Source organism: Thermobia domestica, chromosome 12, assembly GCF_964235325.1.
Source record: "Thermobia domestica chromosome 12, izTheDome1.hap1.1, whole genome shotgun sequence".
Taxonomy (NCBI): Eukaryota; Metazoa; Arthropoda; class Insecta; order Zygentoma; family Lepismatidae; genus Thermobia; species Thermobia domestica.
This window is the reverse complement of record NC_137465.1, coordinates 69,096,433-69,122,276: the sequence shown is the minus strand read 5'-3', so window position 1 is coordinate 69,122,276 and position 25,844 is coordinate 69,096,433. Positions and strand designations below refer to the sequence as shown.

The following is a 25,844-nucleotide window of genomic DNA, read 5'->3' as shown; positions in this document are numbered from 1 at the left end:
CAAGTTTCCCATAAACTTTCTTGTGTTAAGGTTATCCATAATCTACATCTTAACTCATCCCTACAACAGTGTATTGATTAAGAAGTTCTTGGCTTCGAGAAAAAGGCTCTAAGTGCAATTCGTATGGCTTTTTCCATCTAAAAGCCATATTTAATTCTTCTTAATATTAGGAAACTTTCTGTGTTTTCATAAATTTTATTTTCCTAACGTTTTAAAAGTTGCTTGGTTTAAAACATTTACCATGTTACAAAAAAAAAGTCATAAAATGTATCTTTCAGCTTACATATGAGCACGACTATTGGAGCTACGAAATATATTGGTATTACACAAAACAAAAGGTACTTTATTACGAGCATTTAGAAAACAAGACCAATTCTCTACTACGCTTCGTTGTAGAATTATAGATTCTGCTGTATCACGTTTGTTTCAGATCATTTTCTCATATCTATAATGGTTTCAGAGTTATTTGCCAGTAAATATTTATAATAACGTGAATGAAACTAAATTTTGAGTAAATCATGCACCATAGTTAAAGATGGCGGTGATGTAAATAAACGAAAATGACATGAAATTTTAGACACGTTTATTAGCTTCAATATGATACACGACCGAAGTTTCCACCTTCATTGAGTGGAAAGTTAATCTCAGTTAAACTTGTGTTATGAATTCCGTCGGCAGCCATGTTGAAGACGTCATTACTCTGACGCCCACAACTCACCAACGTTAAGAAAAGCCTTTCTGAAGACTCTGCACATAACAAAGCTTATGGTAAACAGGGGTAAATAAAATGTGTTCTATCTCTTGGTCTAAAAACATTAGCCTATGCTCGCTCGAAAGCTGAATGCTATTAATACAAAATTCAAATACATTGCTATATATGACATATGAATTTGAAAAGAAAACAAAACTTTCTCATGTTCGCAAAATAACTAACACTTGCCTCATAGTTAGTGAACTATTTTATAGTCGTATTCATTATGGTATGTTATATAATTATTTCTTGATTTGCATTGCAAACATAATATTTATCTGATTAGCCATAATTTTGATGTTAATCCGTAGTACGGCATAACACATTTTCAGTACTTCGTCAGCTTCTAATTTAGAAACCTCTTGTTTAGTAGATTCTTTTTTTCTAATTTTGTGAAGATCAATATGTTACTAATGTGTTAAATAACCTTACCAGACGTAATGTTTAATAAGTTCTTGTCAACAGTATGATGTCTCACATTAGTTACCACAGTATGTTTGCAGAAGCAAAGAAGAATCCAGTTCTATTGTTTAAATAAGTAATTTTGACTTATCCGTTATATGAAATAAGAAAACACACGTATCGTAACACACTTTCTTATGCATTATTGTTAGGCATGTGTTTCTTGAGTGCTATAGACTACAACAATGAAAGAAAATAATTTTACTGAAACCTAGTTGCAAAGCGACTGACACGGATGTAGTTATAGAGCACGTAGGTACTTATAGCTATGGGTCCTCATCTAAAAGAACCTTTCGAAATATTCCTTCTATGAAGTCAGAACACCAAATTATATAAATTGTTCTATAACTCACATGTTGCTTTTAATGCAAGGGGTTAGAATGGCCTTCTTGTGAATCGTTAATTGTGAAGAATACAACACATTCTATTACTGTGAGTATTAATGAAACTATTTGAGAGAAAATATATAATCTTATACATTACTTGTATCAAAATAATATCTCGCGCGTAATGGGAATTCTAAGTAAGTATTTGTCAGCTAAGCTTTGGAAATTGTGTTAATAGGTTGATAATTGTTATACATTTGTGAACTACGTCTGATGTGCTCGTCATTCAAATACTATTATCACTACTCTACAACTCTAATAATAATAATAATAATAATAATAATAATAATAATAATAATAATAATAATAATAATGGTACTCAATTAAACAATCATACGTTATTCGATTCAATCGAGATTTGTGTGTCTGTCTGTACATCTGGTTTTTTCACGTCGTTTCTCCTAAAATTTGACCGGTTTTAATTAAACTTTGCATGTACGTATCTTCCACTGTTCTTCAGAAATGAGTCTATTGTTTACAATTGAAATCTGTCAAAATATGAAAGTAAAAAGAGATAAGATTCATTTCATGGTACAAGTTTTCACATGATCATACAACCTTCGTTTAAATGTACTCCGTTTTGATACAATAAAATGTATATTTTCTTTGAGGGTTCCCGATCAGCCACATTTCACTCAAATTGGACGTTGTATACAGGATCTTTTCTGATGTGTTTTCACCAGTACATGCCAATTTTTCTTGCTTGTTATTAAGAAGTTTTGTTTACCAAAAATCTTCTTTATATAAATATTTGCTGGGTCTGTCCGCGTGTCCGTCCAAGAGACACGAAAATTCAAGGTCAATTTGATCGATTGGTCAAGCTGCAGAGAGGCAAAAGGTAAGTATCGAGTTTGATGATGACGGGATTGATTCAATTGATTCCAAGTTATGGACAATGAAAAATCGTTTTCCTATGTATTCTTATTGGAATAATTATGGATTTAAATTCTTGCTTCATAGACTAACCACAGTTCTGTTGAGGTTATAGTGTTAGTGTAACTGAGAATGGAAACTACAAATCTGTCCCTGGAACACAATGCTACAATGAAACTAATGTCCTTTCATTCGACAAATCTAAAGACTTAAATATTTTCTATTTTCAAATATTCATTCATCTTAACGTATAGGTATTTCATTTAATTTGAGAAAGGATGCTTTATTCAAGTCTAGGTTTTCTAAACTTTAGCTCCGAAAACCAAACTGAATTCCGTTCACATGCTATATACAGTCACATACCTGATCGTAGTACAGTTAACTGGGAGTGGTAGTTTTTACGTCTATGTATGTAAGTTTATGTACACATTTCTTTAGGCCCTCGTAGACTCGTCACCCGTAAGAAGTCAGGTCCATGATCTATCAGACTGGTGACCCGAACAGACTCATGACCTAGAGTGACTCGGTATATGGCTCAGAGAAAATCTTCATACATATGGAGTAAATGCATGTGGCTGCTATAACTATGTAGTTATAACAAACATAATTCTTTCTTCACCCTTTTTGTCTTCTCACTAAATCTATAACTTTTCTTTTACTCTTATTGCATGAGTTTGTGCGTATCAAATCACTGAACTGAAAGATTACAAAGTGTATCGGCGAGACACTCATAGACAAGAAAAATTGCATATTTCCTCATGAGAATAGTCAAAATTAAAGATTGAGCCTGTAAATCTTATCGTGTAGTATATAAAAGATTTCGCTGAGCCCAAACTATATTTTATTAAATATTTTTGTATAATTAATGTTCCAAAAGATTGCGTTATTTCTCAATACGGTAGTCGAATAAACCTGAAATCATATTTGAAACTTTCAATTCATGGTGCCTTCATTAAGAATTTTTTGTTTGAGTTTAAAGCCCCTCGGTTAATCAGTGAGGCTAAACGGAAACTGTCTTGATGAGATTGACGATAATGGTGGAATAAATACAGTAGAAAGAGAAGGAATAATCCCAAGAAAACATATATATACGGTGCTTTTGCACAGTAAGGCCCATTTGGCTGGAGGTGGGATCGAATCATTGATCTCAAGCATTAGATTTGAAAGACTATCAGTGCTTAATTAACAAAGATTGCACCGAGAATTAGACATGCGAATATTCGAGCTCGAGTAGTGGACATTGTTTATCCATTATGAAATTTGACAATAATGGTGTATAGTTGATATTTCCACTGTTTCCGGTTCATTGGGTCAATTCGGATCAGAAAGTCAGACCTGGTCTGAGAAAAGAGGCCCGGACCAAAGGCGTGACACAAAGTGATCCGGTGACCCGTGACCAGTGCAATCACTGGTTGATAGATGTATCATATCACAACGGACGGACCCTGGGTAAATGATGTTTCGCAAAATTCATTAAACATCTTGATAGAAACTGAATAATTGAGAATTATAATTCAACATGACTATTAAAGTAAGAATCAAATGCTAATGAAACTTTCGTCTTAGTACTCAATGAAAACGCTAAGCAAGAGCGAACATGTCCTTACTTTGTGGCATTTTTTATACCGGAAAATGCAAAAGTAGGTATACAGTAATGAGTCACAAAAAGTCACAAAGAAAACGGAATATAATTTAAGATGAAATAGTTTTATTAAGTAATAATAATAACATACAATAAATGTGAATTAATGTGAGAAAACAAGCAGCATATATTTAACTTCAAAAAATTCATTATTAGAGCTTGGATTTTTAAAAGCAGCAGAGTGCATACACAAAGGTATATTTTTAAAATTAGTGCATAGCTATTCTGAGCATGTTTCTGCATATATTCGAAGTTACTAATACGGTAATTTTAATATTCTTAACAATCTTAATAACTTTTTTCGTGTGTATTGGAGGTCTCTAGGAAAGCATTTTTCCTATCCTCTTTTCCAGCATGGCTTTCAAACAGAAAAACTCTTGTCAAAATAACAAGTCTTCACCTCACACGTAGTGAGCATTGGTGGCAGAGTCACAGCATCTTTCAGAAATTATCAAATACCACACTATTTAAGTGTATCCAAAATATGTTCCTTACTAATTTTTCAGTTTAGCAGTTTCTTGTAAACGTACATAAGATTGTAGTTCCAGAATGTGTACTGCATAAAGTTATACACATATCTTAAGGAAAACAGTAGTCTAAGATTTTTATTAAAATATTTGGTTATAGGTAATAGTAACTAGTAGTAACTAGTAGTGTACTATGGATGTTTGTTCTACATGCAGTAAACATTGTATTTTAGCAATTGGATATGAAATGAATGAGACCTTAAGTGCATATTATATTATTTATACTGTGTATATTGTAACTTTTTAGTGTATATTTTTGTATCTTTAGTGCATGATCCTATCCGTTACTGTACTGTATATTAAACTTTGCTCCCCTATTAATGAACGATTTCACTATAAACATTTCCTAATATTTCTCGAATACATGTGAGAAAACATTACATTTTATACAGTAGGATTTTTTAAGTCAAGTAATCGTTATTGAATAAGTCACAACACTTTTCACTTTCTATGCTTGATTCTAAGTATTCAATGAACTGTGTGGCAAATATTTCACCCCCTTCTAACTCATAATAAAGGAAAATAATTGACACTTAAGGCTAGAGATGCAAGAGAGCGAAAGAAACAGCTTATATATATATATATATATATATATATATATATATATATATATATATATATATATATATATATATATATATATATATATATCGAAGTTTTTTACGGTTTTTTCTTCTAAGGAAATTTTATTTCTTCTTGAATATTTTAGTTTTAATAGAGGAATAACAGCATGATCCATTTTTTTTCAATTACAAGGCGAAAAATAATTTAATTAATGCAATTTGAAGAAAGAAATATGAAAATTTCAACAGCAAAAAATAATGGATCATTTGAAAGGAAAGAAAAGGGGCAAATCGGCGAACGCAATTGTTTTCCTAGTTCGAATGAATTATTTGTAGAGCTATTAGAGTAATCTACGGCGAAATATTTAGTAAAATTTTAATAGTGTTAACAATAACTATTGCGAAGTGGAAGGCAACAGGAAACTACCATTTTATATTTCCCTAGTTGCTGGCAAAGAAAGAGAACATACATTATGTGCAAAGAGTTTCACAAAAGAAAATGCGAGGACATAGAAAAAATAGAAAGAATTGGGAAATATGAGGAATATACAAGCAGCTTCGGAGGAAGCAAGAGGGTATTACGATAACAATAGAAAAAAATAAAAGACCTATTCCTATTACAACATTGCGTAGAAGTTGAAATAGAAAATCAAGTAGGCGAAGATGATAAAGGGTTTAGTATTCTTCGGGATGAGTTAGAAAAGCTATATCCGAAAGTAAGAATGGAAATGTAACCGAGATAGATAATATGCCAATCGAATTTATTAAGAATATGGGAGACAAGAACAAAAAAGCAATTGTTCCGACTGTGCAATGAAACATATGAAACAGGAGAGTGAGCAAAACACTTCCTGAAAACGATCATGATACCGATGGCTCAGAAATGAACCCAAAGAGATGTGAAGATTATATAACTATTAGTCTCATATCTCATGCAGCAAAAATTTTGCTTCGAATTCTGAACAGAAGGGTGTATGGAAGAACAGATGAAAAAATTAAAGAGGAACAGTTCGGATTTAGGAAAGGTAAGGCACAAGGGATGCAATTGCATTATTAAGAGTGATCGGTGAAAGGTTTATTTTTTTAAAAAAACGAAAGAGGTGTATGTGGTATTTATTGACCTAGAAAAGGTCTTTCACCGCGTGAACTGGGTATTGTTGTTGGAAGTTCTAAAGAGGTTGCGTTGAAATGGAAACGTCAAAGATCCATAACAAACTTATATATGAACCAAGAAGTAAGTGTTTGAATAGGGGAGGAAATGACAGAGGAGAGTGCAATTGGAAGAGGAGTTCGGCAGAGATGCTGTCTCTCGCCAACATTATTTAATATATATCTAGAAAAGATAGTGAAGAAAGAAACTACATAATGAAGATGGTATTTCGGTAAGAGGTAGAATGATTAGGTGTATACTGTTTGCAGATAATATGACGCTTGTTGCGGAGTCTGAAGACAAAACCCATAAGATGTTAGAGAACTTGAAGAAGGGCTGTGAAGAACATGAGATGAAAATAAATGTTATAAAGAGAAAAGTCATGGAGATTTGACGAAGCAGTCGATGCCAAATATGGAAGTAGGAGGGGAGAAAATATAACAGATGTCTAGTTTTCGATACTTGGATAGTATTATTAGTGATTATATGAAATGTGAATGAGAAATAAAAGCAAGGATATTAATGGCGAAACAACCCTTTAGGAGGAAGAAAAGACTATTTTGTAGGACCTTGAATAAGGAGCTGGGGAAAGAATCATAAAATGCTTAATATGGAGTATTGTAATGTATTTGTCAAAACATGGACATTACGCAGAAAAATGATGGAAAACGACTGGAAGCTTTCGAAATATGGGTGTGGAGAAGAATGGAGAGAATCAGCTCGACCGAGCGGAAAACGAATGAAAGAGTCTTAGAAATGGTGGGGGCAAAAAACAATTTTAGATATTATTAAAAAGAGGAAGATAAACTGGTTGGAATATTGAGTAAGAAGAAACTCTATCATGAAGAACGTGTTAGAGGGAATGGCAGAAGGAAAAAGAGGGAGGCTAAAATTGATGGACGATATCAAAACAGAAAAAATCGTACGTGAAAACGAAAAGCTTAACGAAAGACCGTGGAGCATGGAAGGTTCTCAGTTGCGACAAGTGACCTGCCAATAATGATATAGAATACCTATGATAATAATGAGAATAATTGCTCTGAAAATGTAGTTGTTAACCTTAGTGGGGCAAAATGTCATTTAGAATTTATGCAGAAACTGAAACTTTAGTTTTTCTTTTGGAGTTAAAAACACCTTTTATGTTGGAAGTTACGCGGAATAAGTGTATTTATCTATATACATATTCATAGGTATGTATGCATATTTATTTAGCACTTATTGAGGCCGTTAAAATTTGAGCAGGAGGAGGTTAATTACGCTATAACCGAGTTTTCTATTTCAAATACTGACATGATATAAAGAAAATAGAAAAATCTGTAACTAATGAACTTTTACTACCATTAAAATAATATGATACCTAAAATGGCTGTTTATGACTTTTATTTTGCAAACATTACGCTATATTCTAATAGAATATATGAAGCTTCAATAAACTGTTTCCCGAATGGAAAACCAGATATAAACACAATCCTACACCAACACAAATATTGGCAAGTCTATGTTTTATGGTTTGTGATACTTTTTCTTGCCTGTCAATTTGAATACAGGCAACCTATAGAATACTTGACAGATGTATAACTTTCAGGAACTTGACAAGACGTTAGGCTACTAATATGACCATTTTACATGTTGGGTTTCGTAAGTACATTCTCTCTGGCCACCAATGAAATACCAGCTCTAAAACCAGCAAAGATAGCCAATCTCGGATTAAACATAAGATTCTTACGTAGTGAATCTTGTAAAGGTACTTTTTAAGTTGCAGAATCCACTACAGAAAAACAAACATGTCACTTAAACAAGAATATCATTTAAAAAAACAAAGAAAACTAAAATTTCCCTTCCACCAAAAGCTGGCTTTTCTCATCTCTATATCAGGGCGTATCAGATAACGTGCAAGGTAACTTCTAAATACTATTAAATAAAAAGATTTTTATTCCTTCAAATGATATTATGTAAATACTTTATGTTGTCTATTAAATTGTAGCCAACGTACATCGACATGGATATTTACATAATTGGTGTTCTACTGCTATGCATGGGATCATTTGGGTTCTCAGATGAAACGTCAAAACATAAATCTTCAAGATATAATTCTACCCATTTACTGTCACGAAAGAAACGCTATTTGACTTTTCCGACTGGATCATCATTCGACGTAAGTATATAACACTTTTATTTTGATTCGTAATTTTATTAAGAACTCATATTATCATGATCAGATAGAAGCACGTATTTATAAAACAATGCAATTTACTTTTATTCTGATTTTCGTGGAATTCACAGTACTTTATATAAATGTAATTACTCTTCCTATACAAGTGATATGCGAATAATGGAATGTTTGTGAAACCGTTAGGAAAAGATAAACAACAATAGCTCTGATATGTAATTAACAGTTTATTTTGCTACATATGGAAGCCTGAAAATTATAGTGATGTAAGTACTATTTTCTTGTCTGACTAATGCCACTTTTTCTGATAAAGAAAATAGTTATTTGATCTATCACTAAAACTTTCACAAGTATCTGATGAAACCTGTCATTTTTCAAAATAACGCTCTGGTTTAAACGACACATTTTCTATTTAGAAATTCATTTACATAGATCTGGTTCAAGGATGCACCCACGGTGGGTCCACCGGGTACGTACCCCGCAAAACTTCTTAACTCAACATACATTTGTACCCTTTCTCAATAAAACCATACTTGTGTAACAGGGAAATAGTTGATTTAGCATAAAAATTTCATTTTACGCTACTTCTGTACTTTTTCTAATATAAAATGAATCTAGTTTTATGTTTTTCTGAAAATATAGTTAAAGATATTTTACAATTACTTATAATCTTTTCGGGTGCAAAATAATACCCGTTCAATACTACATAGATGTAGTGGCTTGTAGTGTTGGACTCCACAAAGCTTGGACCCCGGCCAACAAAAATTTCTGGTTGCGCGCATGATCTGGTTTCTGTGTCTACGTAATTTACAGCATTATAACTTTTACCCGTCCATACAGCTACATACATAAATACAATTAATTACGGCAAAACAAAACTAATTTATTATATGCAAGAAACGATATACAGTGAAACCTCCCTTAACGGACACCTCTCAATAACGGACACCTCTATAATACGGACAGATTTTTTTGTCCCGACAAAAATATGTGTTCTCTTACGAAAGAAAACCCTCCCTTTTACAGACACTCTCAGATACGGACGCGGACAATCTTTTTTTACCCCCAAACGTTTCAATAACCTCTTCATAACGGACAGGAATTATTCTCGTTTCTGCGATATATGACAGTAGACAGAAAAGTCTTTTCTCCACAAGTGTATTTATAATCAAACAGAACAACTTCAAGCTGAACTTGAGATGGTTCTTTTTTTTCCTGCCCGCAATAAACTGCTTTCTGGTGGAAATCCTAGAAAATATTCAATAAGCGCTAACATTCATGCAGGGTTAGTCGTATGGTCAAGAATTCTGTGCGGATCTTCCCTTCCCTAACAAATTTAATGCTTTTTCTCTGGGCCTTACATCTTTCCCGACAATTTCATAGATAACTAGGTAACAAAAGAAACATTGTTTAATTTGCAATAATTTTTCAACGAGCAGTGTTTTCTCTCTTACTTTTTTTGGAAAAGCAAAATTTTTCTTTTGTACAAATTGGTCTGTCAAACAGTTGAACAATTAAAGAAATTTGCCTTAATCGCAGTGAAACAGAAGTTCTCCATTTGATCCAACAGTTGCAAGCAAATTTCGAACAGAAACTAGTGTCCGTAGGATGTAAACGACAGACAAGTACTACAGACTTTTCCCCAAGAAATTTGGTGAGTTTCTTCTCCACATTTTCAGTATTGAATAATAATATTGAATACTTTTTAAAGCTATTTTTTACTTTTAGTATTAGCAGTATGTGAATTAATGTATTTTTTTACAGAGTGATGACATGTCCTTAAGAAAATTACCATATACGCATTATCATTTGCAGTATATGAACATATTAACACATTCCCCAACAATAATATTATTTAACAGAAATGAATTTCTCCTTCATCCGTACCAGTAATTCAAATACGTAGTCTACTAAATAGAGTATTTTCATACTGAATTTTATGTAATTACGCTCATACATAATGTATTTACTGTATGTTACTGCATACAATTACCGTTGAAAGAAATTAAATTTTTGTAACCTCTCTGTAACGGACACCTCTCAGTAACGGACAAAAATTTCCGTCCCACTGGTGTCCGTTATTCAGAGGTTTCACTGTAGCTTTTAGCGTCATAACGGTTTTTTGTTTTTAATTTTCTCTAAACTACTTAAGAAAATTTACCCTGAAACAGATATTTAATTCATCTTGATGTGATCTATAGATCGACATATATTTGGACAATGTTTTAGTTAAATATTTGAAATTTAAGAGTTAATTATAATTCTGAGCTGTTCCTCAATACGTATACTGCAAATTTTAATATCTTGTGTTCACAGATACATTAGGATCTTTAGCTTAGCATCCTAATGAATAGCTAAATGAGGATATACTTTAGTATTAGTTTCACCTCAATGAGTGACATGTTTGTCGTACAGCATCAATTTTTTAGGTTTATAAAGAAATTTATTTGTATTCTTTTCTCGAAAATTACACATAAGGTTTTATACTAAATTGTTGTTTCAAAAGGAAAAGCAACGTAATCATAACTGTATTCAATTTGGTCGTTTTACATTCCATCTTAGAGTCTGAAACAAAGAAAGGTAAAGAGAGAGAGAGAGAGAGAGAGAGATTAGTATCATGATCTGATTCTATAATAATAGACTATATTCAGGCATTAAAGAGATTATTGTGAATTTATGTTAGTTGCAAACATATAAGAGAAACAACATTGTTACTTAAAACATATAAGTTTCAAGTCAATATAAGTAACTGTCTCCTTTTTTTAAGTTCTGCTCATATACATGAATAAAGTAATAACAATTTTGCTTCTCATCATCGCGGGAGAATTTGGCTATTTACATAGAAATGGAATTGCGAATTTCACTTATTGTATCCTTTGTTTTAAGGTTACTGCTTGCATCACGACCGCAACATACGATCCACATGACTACTGGGAATATGGATTAGCTTTCGCTTTGTCCTATGAATTACCCGACAACAGTACAGTTTTAGCTGACAAATACACTATAACAGAGATTAGAAGGAACGATCGAAGACGAGTGTTTGACAAAGTAGAAAAAGCTCTCAATGCGTAAGTTTCTTTTAATATATTATTTATTAAAACATATCTCTCGATATACAATCATGTTCAAATAAATTTGTTTATTCATATCACTTTCGGATATCACCAACTCTCATCTCAACTCCAGATATAATATTTTCATATTTATTCTTATAAAAGAATTATGATAGAGAGAATTTTTTTTTCTTAATTTCACTCATTAGCGAATCGAAAAGCATCATTTTGAGGGGGTGGATCGCCTTCTGGACGCTTTTATCGAGTTGGATTACGAAGTTTAACATGAAATTACGTTATAGTAGTCCAATATTTTCCTTGTACGGTGTAAAAAATGTGCACACTTGAAACTATCAATTATATTAAGTTGTTTAATACTAATGTTCAAGATACAGAGCTTTGAATACATTTTACAGTTGACACAAATTAAAAATGAATCATATAAAGAATTCGTCAATGTCTATACCAGGGGCGTCATTTCAGACTTCGCTTGAGGGAGCAAGAGCACCATCAACAAAAGACTTTCACGTTTTGTACTAGTATATGTATTCTTCAAACTCTTGGGGAATACAATTGCCCCTTCCTTCCCCCCTAAATGACGCCCCTGGACTACACATAGAAATACTACCCCATTATTCACAGATTCATAACATTTTCCTATTGAAAATCATATGAAATAATGTTATCGATTTTAAAATTTGTTGTGATTTAGCGAGTTCATCACACGAAAACCAAAGTATCATTGCTCGAAAAAATACAGGGTGTCCGAGAAGTCCTTCCCTGATTACAGAAATTGATAACTCAGGCTAGAAATAAGATAGAAATATGAAACTGGTGTTGAATTGTTTACAAACTATAAAAGTTTTGGTCACACCAGTACACTTCCACATGAGCACCCTTGGTAGCACGTAGCACATCTAGGCGATATTCAATTTCCAGCCACACATTAGCCAACATCACTGGAGGGATCGATGCAACGACTGTGGTTATTCGTTGCTGCAGGGTTTCAAGATCTGGTACACGTGTTGGGTAGACCTCATCCTTGACATAACCCCATAAAAAGAAGTATAATGGGGTTATGTCAGGAGAGCGTGGAGGCCAAGCTGTTGGTCCATCACGACCAATCCATGGCCCCTGAAATGTCCTATCGAGATAGGCACGGACGTCCAAACCCCAATGAGGTGGTGCACCGTCTTGCTGAAAAACGACATCGGGGCGATACTGAAGCAGCTGAGGAACAGCATACAGCTGCAACATATCCAGGTACACTGCAGATGTGATGGTATCCTCAGCGAAGAAGAATGGCCCGATAATTCGATCGTGCAATAACGCGCACCAAACATTCACCTTTGGACTGCCTCTGGTGAACTCCCTGACCTCCCTGGGGGGTTCTGAACCCCAAATACGTACATTATGGCGATTCGCTACTCCACTGACAAAGAATGTCGCTTCGTCGGAAAAGGCAATTCGTCTGAGATAACCATTATCGTCCTCAATACGTGATAGCATTTCGACCGCAAAGTCATATCGACGTGCACCGTCGTCGGGCAACAAGGCCTGAACGAGTTGCACTTTGTAAGCACGAAACAATAAACGTTTGTGTAAAATGTCATGGATAGAGCTTTTTGGTATCTGTAATTCACGTGAGGCCCTGCGCACAGATTTCTTAGGACTTCTCAGAAAAGACTGCCGCACAGCCTCCACCGTGTCTGCTGAGGTTCTTGGTCGACCAGACCTCGGAAGGTCAGCAACCGACCCTGTGTTCTTGAACTTCTCATACCAGGCTTTAATGCTCTTGACATCAGGTGGAGTCTTCCCAAATGTTGTCTGGAACTGTCTCTGCACCGTGGTTGGTGATCGTGTCTCATGGTACCACAGAACACATTGTGCCTTCTCCTAGTTGGTTGGCATGGCTTCTTGGGCTTCTTACTTACGTACTACAAACCTAAAACAAACAAAAAAAAATTGAGACTTGGTAAAACAGAACAAACCTAACACAGACAAAAACTTTTATAGTTTGTAAACAATTCAACACCAGTTTCATATTTCTATCTTATTTCTAGCCTGAGTTATCAATTTCTGTAATCAGGGAAGGACTTCTCGGACACCCTGTATTTTATTTGATTAATTCCATTTTAGCGAGAACATAATTCGCGACTACGTGTATCTAAAAAAATGCCATATCAGCTTTTTTTCTGATCGAATTAAAGAACACGTGTACAAATTTTGTGTATTTCAATACTTTTTTAATTTTATGAATAGCTTAATTAAGGTTAGCATAGACTGATTGTGCAGTGTAGGAGCAAAGAAGAAATGTTGTTTCAGCTTGTTTGTATGTTTTATGTATGGTTGCTTCGTCGTGAGATAAAATGAAAAAGGAAAAACTGTATATTATCTCTCACGCATGCTGGTTTTCAGATTCATAATCAGGGTTACAAGTGTATTTTTCCCTCATTGGTTTAAGTTCACACAGTTTTCTGTTTCACCTCATTATATCCCTGACACACCAACGAAGTCTACTATTTCATTTAAGCAGTGTCTGGTGGCATTCGAAAACATCCTGGTATTCTGCTTTCCTTCACATTTGTATTGTATGGAATATTGCAGACCAGATAAAATCCAATTGTTGCACACCACTATACATCTTATCATTGATGTACGCTTTTCTTTGTGGCGGTGACCCTAGCAATGCTCAGTCTTTATCTGACGACTTTATTACATTTACATTTCACACCACAGAAAAAAAATAATTAATGTTAGCACTTGTGCACTTATTCTGTGCCAACGGACATCACATTATAAATATGTTCGGTCTATTATTCTCTTTCTACATTTATATTCCAAGAAATTTGGCAAAACAATAGCTTTTTGTCACTCTGCCTTTTCGAATCCAAATTTAATGTAAAAAATATCACTATTAAGCTCAATTTGAATACCAAATAGTTCCCGTGAGATAATTATCTCTATTCTATGTATCTCATGTATTACCATATGTGGTTAATAGTTTTACTGTTAATAAACCTAACTAAAAGTCAAATATATTCAAGGAAATTTAGATGTGGTTTTGGTTACAATGTATTTAATCTCGTTTGTTCGTTGCCAATAGTTTTTGCTGATTTTGCTAAACGTTTGATAGTTTTTATTCTAGTTGAACACATATTTTAGAGGTATCTATATATGTAAAAACAGCAGATTGTATCTATTACTGTTTTTCTCCAAATGGTGACAAACACACTTAACAATGCTACATATAATCTTAAAAATAAAATATATAGTACTAGTAAATCTAACTATCATAATTTATATCTAATGTTGCGTTCAACGTACATATTGGAATTATTCCATTTTTTCTTCATTTGTAAACTTTTCAGCCAAGGATTCAACGGTCGTGCCTGCATATTGCAGACGCTTTGTGAAAGTGGAAAACGTTTAGCAATGAAGAGTAAATTAATTGAACAAATAATGATGTTAATTTTTTCGTAAGTAAAATACGATATTTTTTCTAGTTTACTAATGAAACTAATCAGTATATTTGAGTTATAGACGAATTACTATTTGATTTTATAACTGTTCTCTTGCGAAAGTATTTATATTATTGTTTTGGAAAGGTGAAATCCCAATTAACAACTTGATCTAATAACTGATTGCTTGAGTAATCTGCACATCTGAATTATAATTCATATTTACTATTTTCCTTACGAGAAGTTTACAGTAAATTCAACTTTCCATTTAAAATCTTCAAAATAGGTAAAAATTTTGAAAATCCGTATTACTTGAACAAGGACGGACTAAAACAGAATGATACAATCAAAAGTTTGTTCCATATTATTTTCAACAAGGTGATGAACATAACAGTATAATTTGCCATGAAGTCCAACTGCTAATATCGTTCTGTTTGTATCGATATCTTGAAAATCATGTTTAACCTTTAGGACCAAGGCGACCAGACGTCCCGTTTTAGCCGGGACAGTCCCTTTTTTCCAACCGTTGTCCCGTTTATTTCTGATTCTCGAACGAGACGCCTAAATGTCCCGTTTTTAAGTAAAAATGACCTAGGTGTCCCGTAATTATTACTCAAAATATAAATCGTCAATGCAAATTCTTCCTTCCGTACCAACACTCGTTGCCAAGCTTCAGCCGTGAACTTCTGAATTTTCAAATGGGAATTGAGTGTTCGTGGTTCAAGTGAGAATTGAGTGAGAATTCTTTGTGTTCAGCTAGTTAAAAGAATTGTTGGGTAGAGCTTGCAATCGGGAACCATTATTTGTTGTGTGGTACACGCAAAATTAGAAATGGTGTGTTATCACTCTTACTTATTTTGTAAATTGAGAATACTGCTGAGTCCCAAAATGCAATCTGGAAGTCAGATATCCCTCCCCCCGTAGCCGATTCGTATGCGTCCCGTTTTCGCAAGTGAAAATTTTGGTCACCTTGTTTAGGACACGAAGTAACTATATTTAGTTACCTAAAAATAAGGCTTGGGATACGAAGTAACTATTTATAGATACCTTGCAGTTTGCCCACTAAACCTAATTTTTTTTTTTTAACTTTTTGGGAATCAAATATATGCGCTTGCATGTGTTTTATTCAGGAGACATACTAGGCAACTGCTGAATACAGAAATTATGTTGTTATTGTTGTTTTTTTTTTAAAGTGAACGAACGTGACTTTGTATTTGTCATACAAGCTCTTTAAAACGCATTTAAATTTTTAAAGTGCGCAGTTTTGTTCTGAGGTTTAACACAACAATAAGTTAATTGTTGTGAAAGAAAATATAAATAATCAGTCAGGAAACGTTTCCCTTCCAATCTTGGTGCCAGGGACGTAATTGGGAATAGAGGGTATGGGGGGAGAGGTCTTGACCTGGCTGAGAAAGAAAGATTTATTTCTGCACGTGGTAACAACATAGAGTGATAAGAGAGTTTGTTTGGGTTTCTGGGCTCCTACAGCCCTTGTAAGACGTAGACATCGCTGTTACTCTTTTCATATGCGTTAGTCTGAACTGAGTGTTGCGAGCGCGTTCTTTCCTGCATACGAATTTTAATTTAACATACAGTAGAATCTAACGGACCCTAAAATTTGAAAAGTTGTTACCGTTGGTTTTACTTGTGAGACTGGTGTTGCGTGTATTAGTAGAAATGGCATCGAGAAATGTTCTCGGTTCAGAAGACATTCAAGACGAGTTGGAAGCAATGGACACAGATTCGGACTGGGATGAAGAACAAATTGAATTTCCTTCCTCAGACACAGACGAATTTAATTTTGATGACTTTGATGATGATTCTCCTACCCCCCTAATCCTTGATTACGGTGATCGGGCGCAAACCATACTAACTATGAAACTTTCATGCATTCTCCGTAAAATGCTTCAACTTTCGTGAGTCTACTGCTATTAGAGCCTGAGCTATGATCATTTGAAAATAACCCTCTCATTTTTGTCCTAATCAGTGGCGTAGTTATATTATAATTTTGAGGAATTTCCTACTTATGCTGTATGTATCTTATGTTAACAATGCTGTTATATGTTATTGAGAATATATCGAAGAACATTTTGATGTAAATTTTATGCTCATCGTCAACTTCTTGGGCGCCAGAGGGGGCCGGAACCCAAAATATTTATAAGAAAAATTGTAAAAATTTTGTTTTCCCCCACCCCCTAATCCTTGGTTACAGTGGTTGGGCGAAAACCATATTAATTATGAAACTTTCATGTATTCTCCGTAAAATACTTCAACTTTTGTGAGTTTACTGCTATTAGAGCCTGAGCTACGATCATTTGAAAATAACCCTGCATTTTGTCATTTTTGTCCTAATCAGTGGCGTAGTTACATTATAATTTTGAGGAATTTCCTAATTATGCTGTATGTACCTTATGTTAACACTGCTGTTATATGTTATTGAGAATATATCAAAGAACATTTTGATATACATTTTACACGCATCATCAATTTCTAGAGCGGCAGAGGGGTACTGAACTCAAACTTTTTGTTAGAAAAGTTGTAAAAAATATGTTTTCCCCCACCCCGTAATCCTAGATTAGAGTGGTCGGTGGGTAAACCATACTAATTATGAAACTTTCATGTATTTTCTGTAAAATGCTTCAACTTTCGTGAGGTTAAGACTATTAGGGCCTGATTCACAGCCATTTGAAAATAACCCTACATTTTGTTCAAAATTGGCGCCGTATCCCAGGCTTTATTATTTTTAAAAGGCTTCGTAATTAAAAGGTTAAGAAGTATAAGTCAGCAGAGTTAATGACATCATACTTAGAAATAATTACATGAGACATTTTTAATAAATCTTCGGGCAAACAAAGTGAGTATAAGCTTAACACAAGGAGAACAATAAGTAAAGAACTAAGCAGTATTCGCTCAGCCATTTTTTTTTTTTTTAACGAAACACAACAGTGATGAGTTTATTAGTTTCAAGGGATATATTTAAGTCTAAGTGATGTCTGTCAACGTTCATTCACCGTAGTGTTTTATGATACTTTGATTGAAGTAAAAGTTTTGAATCTAGCATTCTGTCTGTGAACTAGTCTGACCAAAGTTATGAATTCTCTATCTCCAAAACAACTATTATGAACATGCGGCACGTTCAATGCATAAGGAAATCAAGTCAACTTTTAGTCATTTTGGACATGTTGTTAATCTGCTATCTGAATCTTCTTCTAGAGATTAAAAGATTAGTGAAGGCTTATTGTAAATAACTTAAAATGTGTAAACTAACTAACTAACTAACTCCATGGCCTATGGAACCCGCAGGTTCAGTGCCGCGTTCACAAAAGCTCTCCACTGACTTCTATCCTTAACTAATTGCATCCAGTTTCTACTTTGTATTCCTATCTCTGCGAGATCCATCTTAATATTATCCTCCCATCTGCGCCTAGGTCTTCCTAATGGTCGTTTTCCTATGGGTCTTCCAGTCAAGACTTTGAAAGCGTTTCTACTTTCTTCCATTCTAGCTACATGACCCGCCCACCTAAGCCTCCTAGACTTGACGACCCTAACAATGTTGGGTAAACCGTATAAACTATGTAGTTCCTCGTTATGAAGTTTCCGCCATTCCCCTTTCTCGTTCCTCTTGGGTCCGAATATTCTTCTCAGGATCCTGTTCTCAAATACTTTCAATCTATGTTCTTCCCTCAGAGTAAGTGACCATGTTTCGCAACCATACAGAACAACAGGCATGATTATCGTTTTATATATTTTAAGCTTCAAATTCTTCGACAGAATTCGCGACGACAAGAGATTTTGAACCGAATAGTAACACGAATTCCCTGCTTTTAGTCGACATTTAATTTCTTCGTGAATATGATTTTCATCTGTTAATATTGATCCTAAATATTTTAAAGTATCCACTTTATCAAAAGTATTATTTAATATTTTAACGCCCCCACAATTTGCCGTATTCCGGTCCCGACGCACTTCCATGTATTTAGTTTTCTCTGCATTTACTTCTAAACCCATGTCCCTGCAAGCATTTAATAAGATCTCTGCATTTATTTCTACTGTTCTCCTATCATCCCCTATTAAATTTACATCATCAGCATATGCCATCACCTGGTGAATACCGTTCAACTGTAGGACCTGGTTGCAATCTTTGATTTTCCTTATAGCGTATTCCAGCACAAAGTTAAATAATAATGGCGACAACGCATCTCCTTGTTTCAGGCCATTTTGGACGTGAAAGCTCGTGGACAAAAATTTTCCTACCCGGACTTTACTTTGGGATTCACTTAAGCATATCTTAATTAATCCAATTAGCGTTCTCGGTATTCCAAGTGCTGTAAGAACGTTGTACAATGTTTCTCTCCTAACCGAGTCGTAAGCCTTTCTAAAATCAATAAATAGTTGATGTACCGGGATATTGTATTCCCACTTTTTTTCGAGTATTTGGCGAATGGTAAATATTTGGTCGATAGTTGATCGATTTCGTCTAAACCCACACTGATAATCTCCAACAATTTCATCTGCGTATGGGGTCAGTCTTGCTAATAGAATATTTGAAAGGATTTTATATGATGTTGACAGAAGAGAAATGCCTCGATAATTATTACAGTCAGTTTTGTCGCCTTTCTTGTGAATTGGAACAATGATTGATTCTTTCCACTCTTGTGGCGATTCTTCCTTGTCCCAGGTAAGGAGAATGAGTTTGTGTATCTTGTTCCACAATTTTTCGCCTTCAGCTAAAATTAACTCAGCTGGAATTTCATCCACACCCGGAGATTTGTGTTTCTTTAATTTCTTTATAGCGGCTTCTACTTCTATTCGATTGGGTTCTGGAATATACGGTTCTAGGGTGTGTATCTCCTTTTCTCCACGCGCATTAGTTTTTGGCTGCGTGTTCAGCAAATCGTCAAAGAAATCTTTCCATCTATTTAAGAGGCTATCCGTATCAGTGAGAACTGTTCCATCAGCTTTCTTTAATATATAAGCACGAGGTTGATAGCCTTTCTTAAATTCGCCTATCCCCTTATACATGTCCTGAATATTTTTATTTTTACTATTATCTTCAAGTTCCTTAATTTTAGCTTTCAAAAAATCGCGTTTCTTTGTTCTAAAAGTTTTGGAAGTTTCCCGCCTGATATCTGCGAAATTTTGTGTAGTTATTTCATTCCGATTTTGTAGCCATCTTAATTTTGCCTGTTTTCTCTTCTCTGCTAGTTTAATGCATTCTTGGTCGAACCATTGTTTGTTCCTACGTATTTCCGCGTGTCCCAATTTTTCTATTGCTGAACTTTTAATGCTATCTCTAATTTCAATCCAAGTATCCTCAACACTAGTGCATTCCGAGTCTTCTAAAACCGAGAATCTATTCGAAACTTCAATCTGGTATTCCTTAAAATGTGTAAAAACAGTGTTAAATTTTTCATGTACTTAAGCGTTCCGCACAAACATTATCTCTCTCTTTCTCAGAACGTAGTAAATTAGACTTGATTCCTTTGTGCTCTGAGCACCCCATATTTGAAGCAGAAATTTTGCGTGATCATTATTTATTTTTCGCAAAAGAACATAGTAAGATACAAAGTACGATTAGGAATCTATAAAGGTGGTTTGAAACATTATAGAGAGTGGCGCTGAGCTGATAGGAACATTAGAAAGTTAAATATTGTGCAGTCACCGATAGCTTGAAGTGGATTGAATGTGTGAGATGAAAAATTGGATACAATTTCATAAGAACACTATACACTTACAATTGACCCTTAGAACATTAAAAATTGAGTTTTCTGTGTGTATTGCGGAAAAAAGTATATTATTACAGTGCAGCGATTGTTAAGATTGTCTCATTGTTAGCTAACATGGTTACGTACTGTCTCGGAAAATCATATTGGCTTGGAGCAACAGCTTGTACGCGCAGGAAACCGTATGGAATATGTTCGATGGTTTTATCTCTCGACGTGTTATCACTCGACGTGAAGAGATAAGCGTGGCCATCTTGGCCAGCCGGTCTTACTGTCCCTGACATTTTCTCAGGAAGTTCTTGATAAACCGTCTGTTCCAGAGGCAAATCATGACTATTCAAGAATTGAAAGAAGTCATTGTTAAGGCAATAACGCTAATTAGTGAAAACATACTTAGACGTTTCTACAGTTTTCAACAATGTACTTATGCTCAAGAAGGCCACATGTCTGACGTAATATTTAAAACATAAACTTGTTAAGTTGTTGGTAATAAAGTTGCATACTTCAATTGCTTATACATATAGTTTTCCTTTCTTCCCCTTTCCTTCTCCAATATGTGCGTCTGCTCTGCGTCACCTTGTATATGTATAACTATATTTCAAGCAATATTTAATACATAAAGTTGTCTTACTGTGTCTGTATAGCAGATTAACATATCCACACTTCTAATCAAGTGTTCTTTCAGACATAAATGTAGGTCGTTAATTCAATCTAATTCATGTAAAATTATATGATCAGAAGCATGTAACTTGGATATTATGACAATATGGCCTTGTGTCTATCTTGAATAAAGAAAAACACAGCTTTCTTACAAGGCTGGCTAGAATATTTATTATAAACAAATAAACTAGAAAAGTAACAGTTTCGGAAGTATAGCACTTCCTTCCTTAGACTACACTGTGAGGAAGGAAGTGCTATACTTCCGAAATTGTTACATTTCTAGTTTATTTTTTCTTATAATAAATATTCTATCCAGCATTGTAAGAAAGCTGTGTTTTTCTTTATGCATGTAACTTATTACACTTTTATCTCTTTCCTATTGTTGTAATTTTAATAGCCAGGGCTACGTATTAAAGAAAAATCACGGGAAAACATAATGGTTAGATACATTTTCTGACTTTCGAGTAAACAAACAAACAAACAACAACAAAAAAATTAACATTCCCAGGCAATGCAACCCAATGACAATGCAGTGTTTCTTTGAGAAACAATGTTCGGGGAGGCACAATCAGTATTCCGGGGGGCACTGCTGTTACTATTCTATGTATTATTTATTATAGACGTATTATTTTGGCCTTCTACGGAGCGCACTGTCAGAGCTCCGCGGGGGCAGAGACCCCCCTAAAAACATGTTTGGAAGAAACACCGCATACCAAACAAGCTTCCCCCTGCAAGTACATTTCCGAAATTAAACTACCTGATGCTGTTGTGTGGTCAAATCCCAACCTACTCCACCTAATAACTCAATTTCACCGGAAGTAGTGTTTACAATTGTCTTTCCTCAGCAGCTCATATCAAAGCATAAGTAAAAAGCAATTCACAATAAGACTCGCTAACGTAAAAAAAGAAAAAAAAACTTTTAGCAGATAAATGAAAGTAATTATACAGCATATTTATAAAAACATTCTCATACTTTAAAGTGGTATTGCGTCGCTTTTGGATAATCACATTTAAGTGAAATTTGTCACATTTGAAAGAAAACTCAAATATTTCATTATACCTCATAGACATTGATAGGCCTCACGATGGCGATGCAGACATCACGACGATATTCCCATTCACGCCACATATGCTGATGAAATGGACTAGATGGCAGTACTCATACGAATTTGCACTTCTTGCAAGTTTTGAGGCAATGGGGGCACATATACACTATCTTTTACATGACTCCATAGAAAGAAGTCACAGACTGTTAAATCAGGCGACCTCGGCGGCCACTTCTAGAAGACATTATCATCATTCCGGCACATCCAGTCCATCTTCCTGGAAGCCGCTCGTTCAGATTTCCGGAACATGTAAATGCCAACAAAGAGGTGCAGTTTGTAGGGATGAAACTTCAGTCGCGTACGCAGGATCTTAGATACGGTGGGTTTAGGTTTGTTCAACTGCTTACTAGCTCTACGGACAGACTTCTTAGGGCTACGTACAAATGCCTCCCTCACTTGTTCCACAATTTCCGATTGACAGACATATGCAGCCATGATCCACAAATCACGGTACCACTTCAAAATTAAAGTGTGTGTAAGAGCCTGATGTTGAAACCTTCGCTTGAAAGCACGCTGAACCTGCACCAGACTCTACGTGCTGTGATTTTCTAAAACGCACCAACTTCGTTTTTGGTGGGGTCATCACAACTCGTTAAAACTTATTCTTTAATAACATCACAACACAACGAAACGAATAAATTTACGTAACTACATTAAGACATAACAGTACAGAAATATAAAAGCTTCCCAAGTGACCTCCAGCAGAGACAACAACTTGCTGCTAAATATCCAACAATGAACCCATATCAACCAATCACGAAGTAAACATGACTGAATTTACTTTTTCTGTGTTTGATCCCGTCCATTATTGACATTATTGTCCATTATTGTTCATTGTTGACATGCACAAAATATTTGAATTTTTCTTTCAAATGTGACTAATTTCATTTAAATACAATTGTCCAAAGCGGCTAATACCACTTTAAAGTGTGATAGTATTTTTATGGACATGCTGTATTAAGCTTCCCCCTAGGGATATTAAAAAATCTTAATATTATTATAATGTTCATAATATGAAATTAAAAACAACCAAACAGTGTAATGTAATTGAATTGTGATATATATAACGACGATCTGAGACGTTGTTACCCACACATCGCATGAGCTGAACACTAGAACTACGATTTGAAAATTAAGAAGAAAGTGGCCACAGAATAATATGAAGTACTAGGCAGTACCAAATTATATCTTCACCAGTTCTTGCTGTGTTTCAATCAGTTGGTATTGTTGCAGAAGACAAAAGTTACATAGTGAAGTTTTAAGAAGATACAATCGCTTAACTTTTATTGTAGCACAAATGAGTAGTTCATAAAACCTTTACAATAAGTCTAGTACATATTGTTCTTTCGTAGATTTAAACTAACGGTGTTGGAATGAATATTATATAAATCCCTTTCTGTACAACGTACTCTTACAAGTTATTTTTATTTGATTGGGTAAAATTTAGAAACATTGTTCATTATAAACTTTATACAAAGAGTTCTCATTATTTATTTTATCGTAAACTATGAACTTGAACACATAAATTGGAAACTTCTTTATCAAAAAATATATACAGAACAAAATAATAAAGAATAATAAAAGTTTATCTTACTCTTCAAATTTGTTTAAGAACCAAAGATTTAAGAGAAATTACTGTATTTTAGAATATAAATGCAATACATTATTATTCCAGGATACCATCAAATACCAACGATGCAGATACAGGAGAAAATACCTTATATCAAGAAGCACATTCCGCAGGGAAAATGAATAGAAATTGTAGAACACTTTTCCCAGGTTGCTCTTTCTCAATATTTGATTTAAATTTCTATTCCATATTCAATGTGCCAAAGTTTTTTAATGGATTCAAATCTTGATAATGTGTATAGATCTTACATATTTGTAATATATTGTAAATAAAACTAGATTTGCGTTGACCACTCAGTTTTATTTATTTATATTTTCAATAATATATATTGTTTGAAAAGAAACCTGCAGTAACAACAGAAAGAAAGAAAAAAATATCAAGAGATGTGTGACCATCGTTATGAATAAACGACTGTATTTAGCACATCCATTTTACTAAGAGGAACAGCTATTTTCGTATATAGTTGTATGACTGTATTAATGAGGCTGAGATATTGTTAGGATAAGGCATTTCTGTGTAGTGGGTTACTATATGTATGAATGAAAAAGTTATATAATCATAACCAACATCAAAGATGAATCCCAGTTTGTAATAGTTGTAATCAACACAATAATAAATAAATAAATAAATAAATAAGTAAATAAATAACACATTTACCGTAAGACTCTCAGTGTTGAGAAGGGTGGCTGGTTCAATGATTATTGTTTTCAATAATTGTTATTTGTATATTCGAATAAAATTTGTTGTTGGAATATTTGTTTGGACAACGAATAATTGATCGAATGTAAGCTTGTGGTGGACAACATCGTGTTCGTGGGGTTTTCTCGATGTTCTTATGTTTCTTCCCATATTTTAATTCTATCAATTTATTTCGTTGTCATTCACTTGCATTAATCATCCGTCTTCTTCAGCTTACAGAACATAACTATGAGATTAAAACTGAAAAATTTTATTTAATTTTTGCAGCAGTGCGTTTACTAATTTCGTATGTGTGGTTGCAGTAAGGAAACAATTAAGCAATTGGTTTCATTGGGAAGAGAGTGTGAAAAATAGTAAAATTCAATTAACTTGAGAGAAAACTTCCTTCTAAAATTTGTATGAGGAAATAGTTTATGACACGATATTATTATAATATGACGAGTTACTATTTATCATTGCCTTCGGTCAGATATTTTAATAATGTCAAGCTCAACTAGTATCTTAACTTTGTTTAAAGTGTGTAATTTATGACCTGGTGGAACCCGTTGCCTTGTTTAAATAAGAATTCTGAAGATTTGCATTACTGGGCAACATCCTCTTTATTCTTTTCATATCTTTGGCTTCTAGAATTGTGCATACATTTACATTACTACTTGTTCGTCACTTTCTGCTTTGTCATTATTTGAACAAAGAATACTACAGCTCATCAGAGCAGATTAAATATGTGTCATAACTTATCAATGTTCTTTCACATCAAATGTTCTTTCGATATCGCAATATGAAACACGAACTTGACTTAGCTATTATTGCTTCAACAGTTCTGCGATCTTCTTTTAAATGCATAAATATTCTCATACGAAACGTTACTAGAGATTGACACGAAGATCTAGAAATATTCAAGGAATGTGAGTATAGTATATGAATTTAGTGTATGTATTTGTTACTATAGATAAATTATTTATCTTCTCTGACAGTGAACATAATT

General features: G+C 34.0%; 1 protein-coding gene across 1 annotated transcript; it reads left to right on the top strand.

The window, feature by feature from the left end:
- Positions 1–1,455: 1,455 nt before the first annotated feature.
- LOC145665724 (uncharacterized) lies at positions 1,456–24,446 on the top strand. Its single transcript, XM_081732869.1, has 5 exons — positions 1,456–1,645; positions 8,339–8,509; positions 11,411–11,595; positions 14,952–15,059; positions 24,206–24,446. The coding sequence occupies exons 2-5, from the start codon at positions 8,354–8,356 to the stop codon at positions 24,387–24,389; spliced, it is 633 nt and encodes a 210-aa protein (XP_081588995.1). The 5' UTR covers positions 1,456–1,645; positions 8,339–8,353; the 3' UTR covers positions 24,390–24,446.
- Positions 24,447–25,844: the final 1,398 nt, after the last annotated feature.

Bases quoted from the DNA above. Each gene is read 5' to 3' on its own strand.
- LOC145665724 (XM_081732869.1), top strand. From the start codon at position 8,354: ATGGATATTTACATAATTGGTGTTCTACTGCTATGCATGGGATCATTT. The intron at 11,596-14,951 runs GTAAGTTTCTTT...TAAACTTTTCAG, and splicing joins GTAGAAAAAGCTCTCAATGC to CCAAGGATTCAACGGTCGTG. The intron at 15,060-24,205 runs GTAAGTAAAATA...TTATTATTCCAG, and splicing joins ATAATGATGTTAATTTTTTC to GATACCATCAAATACCAACG.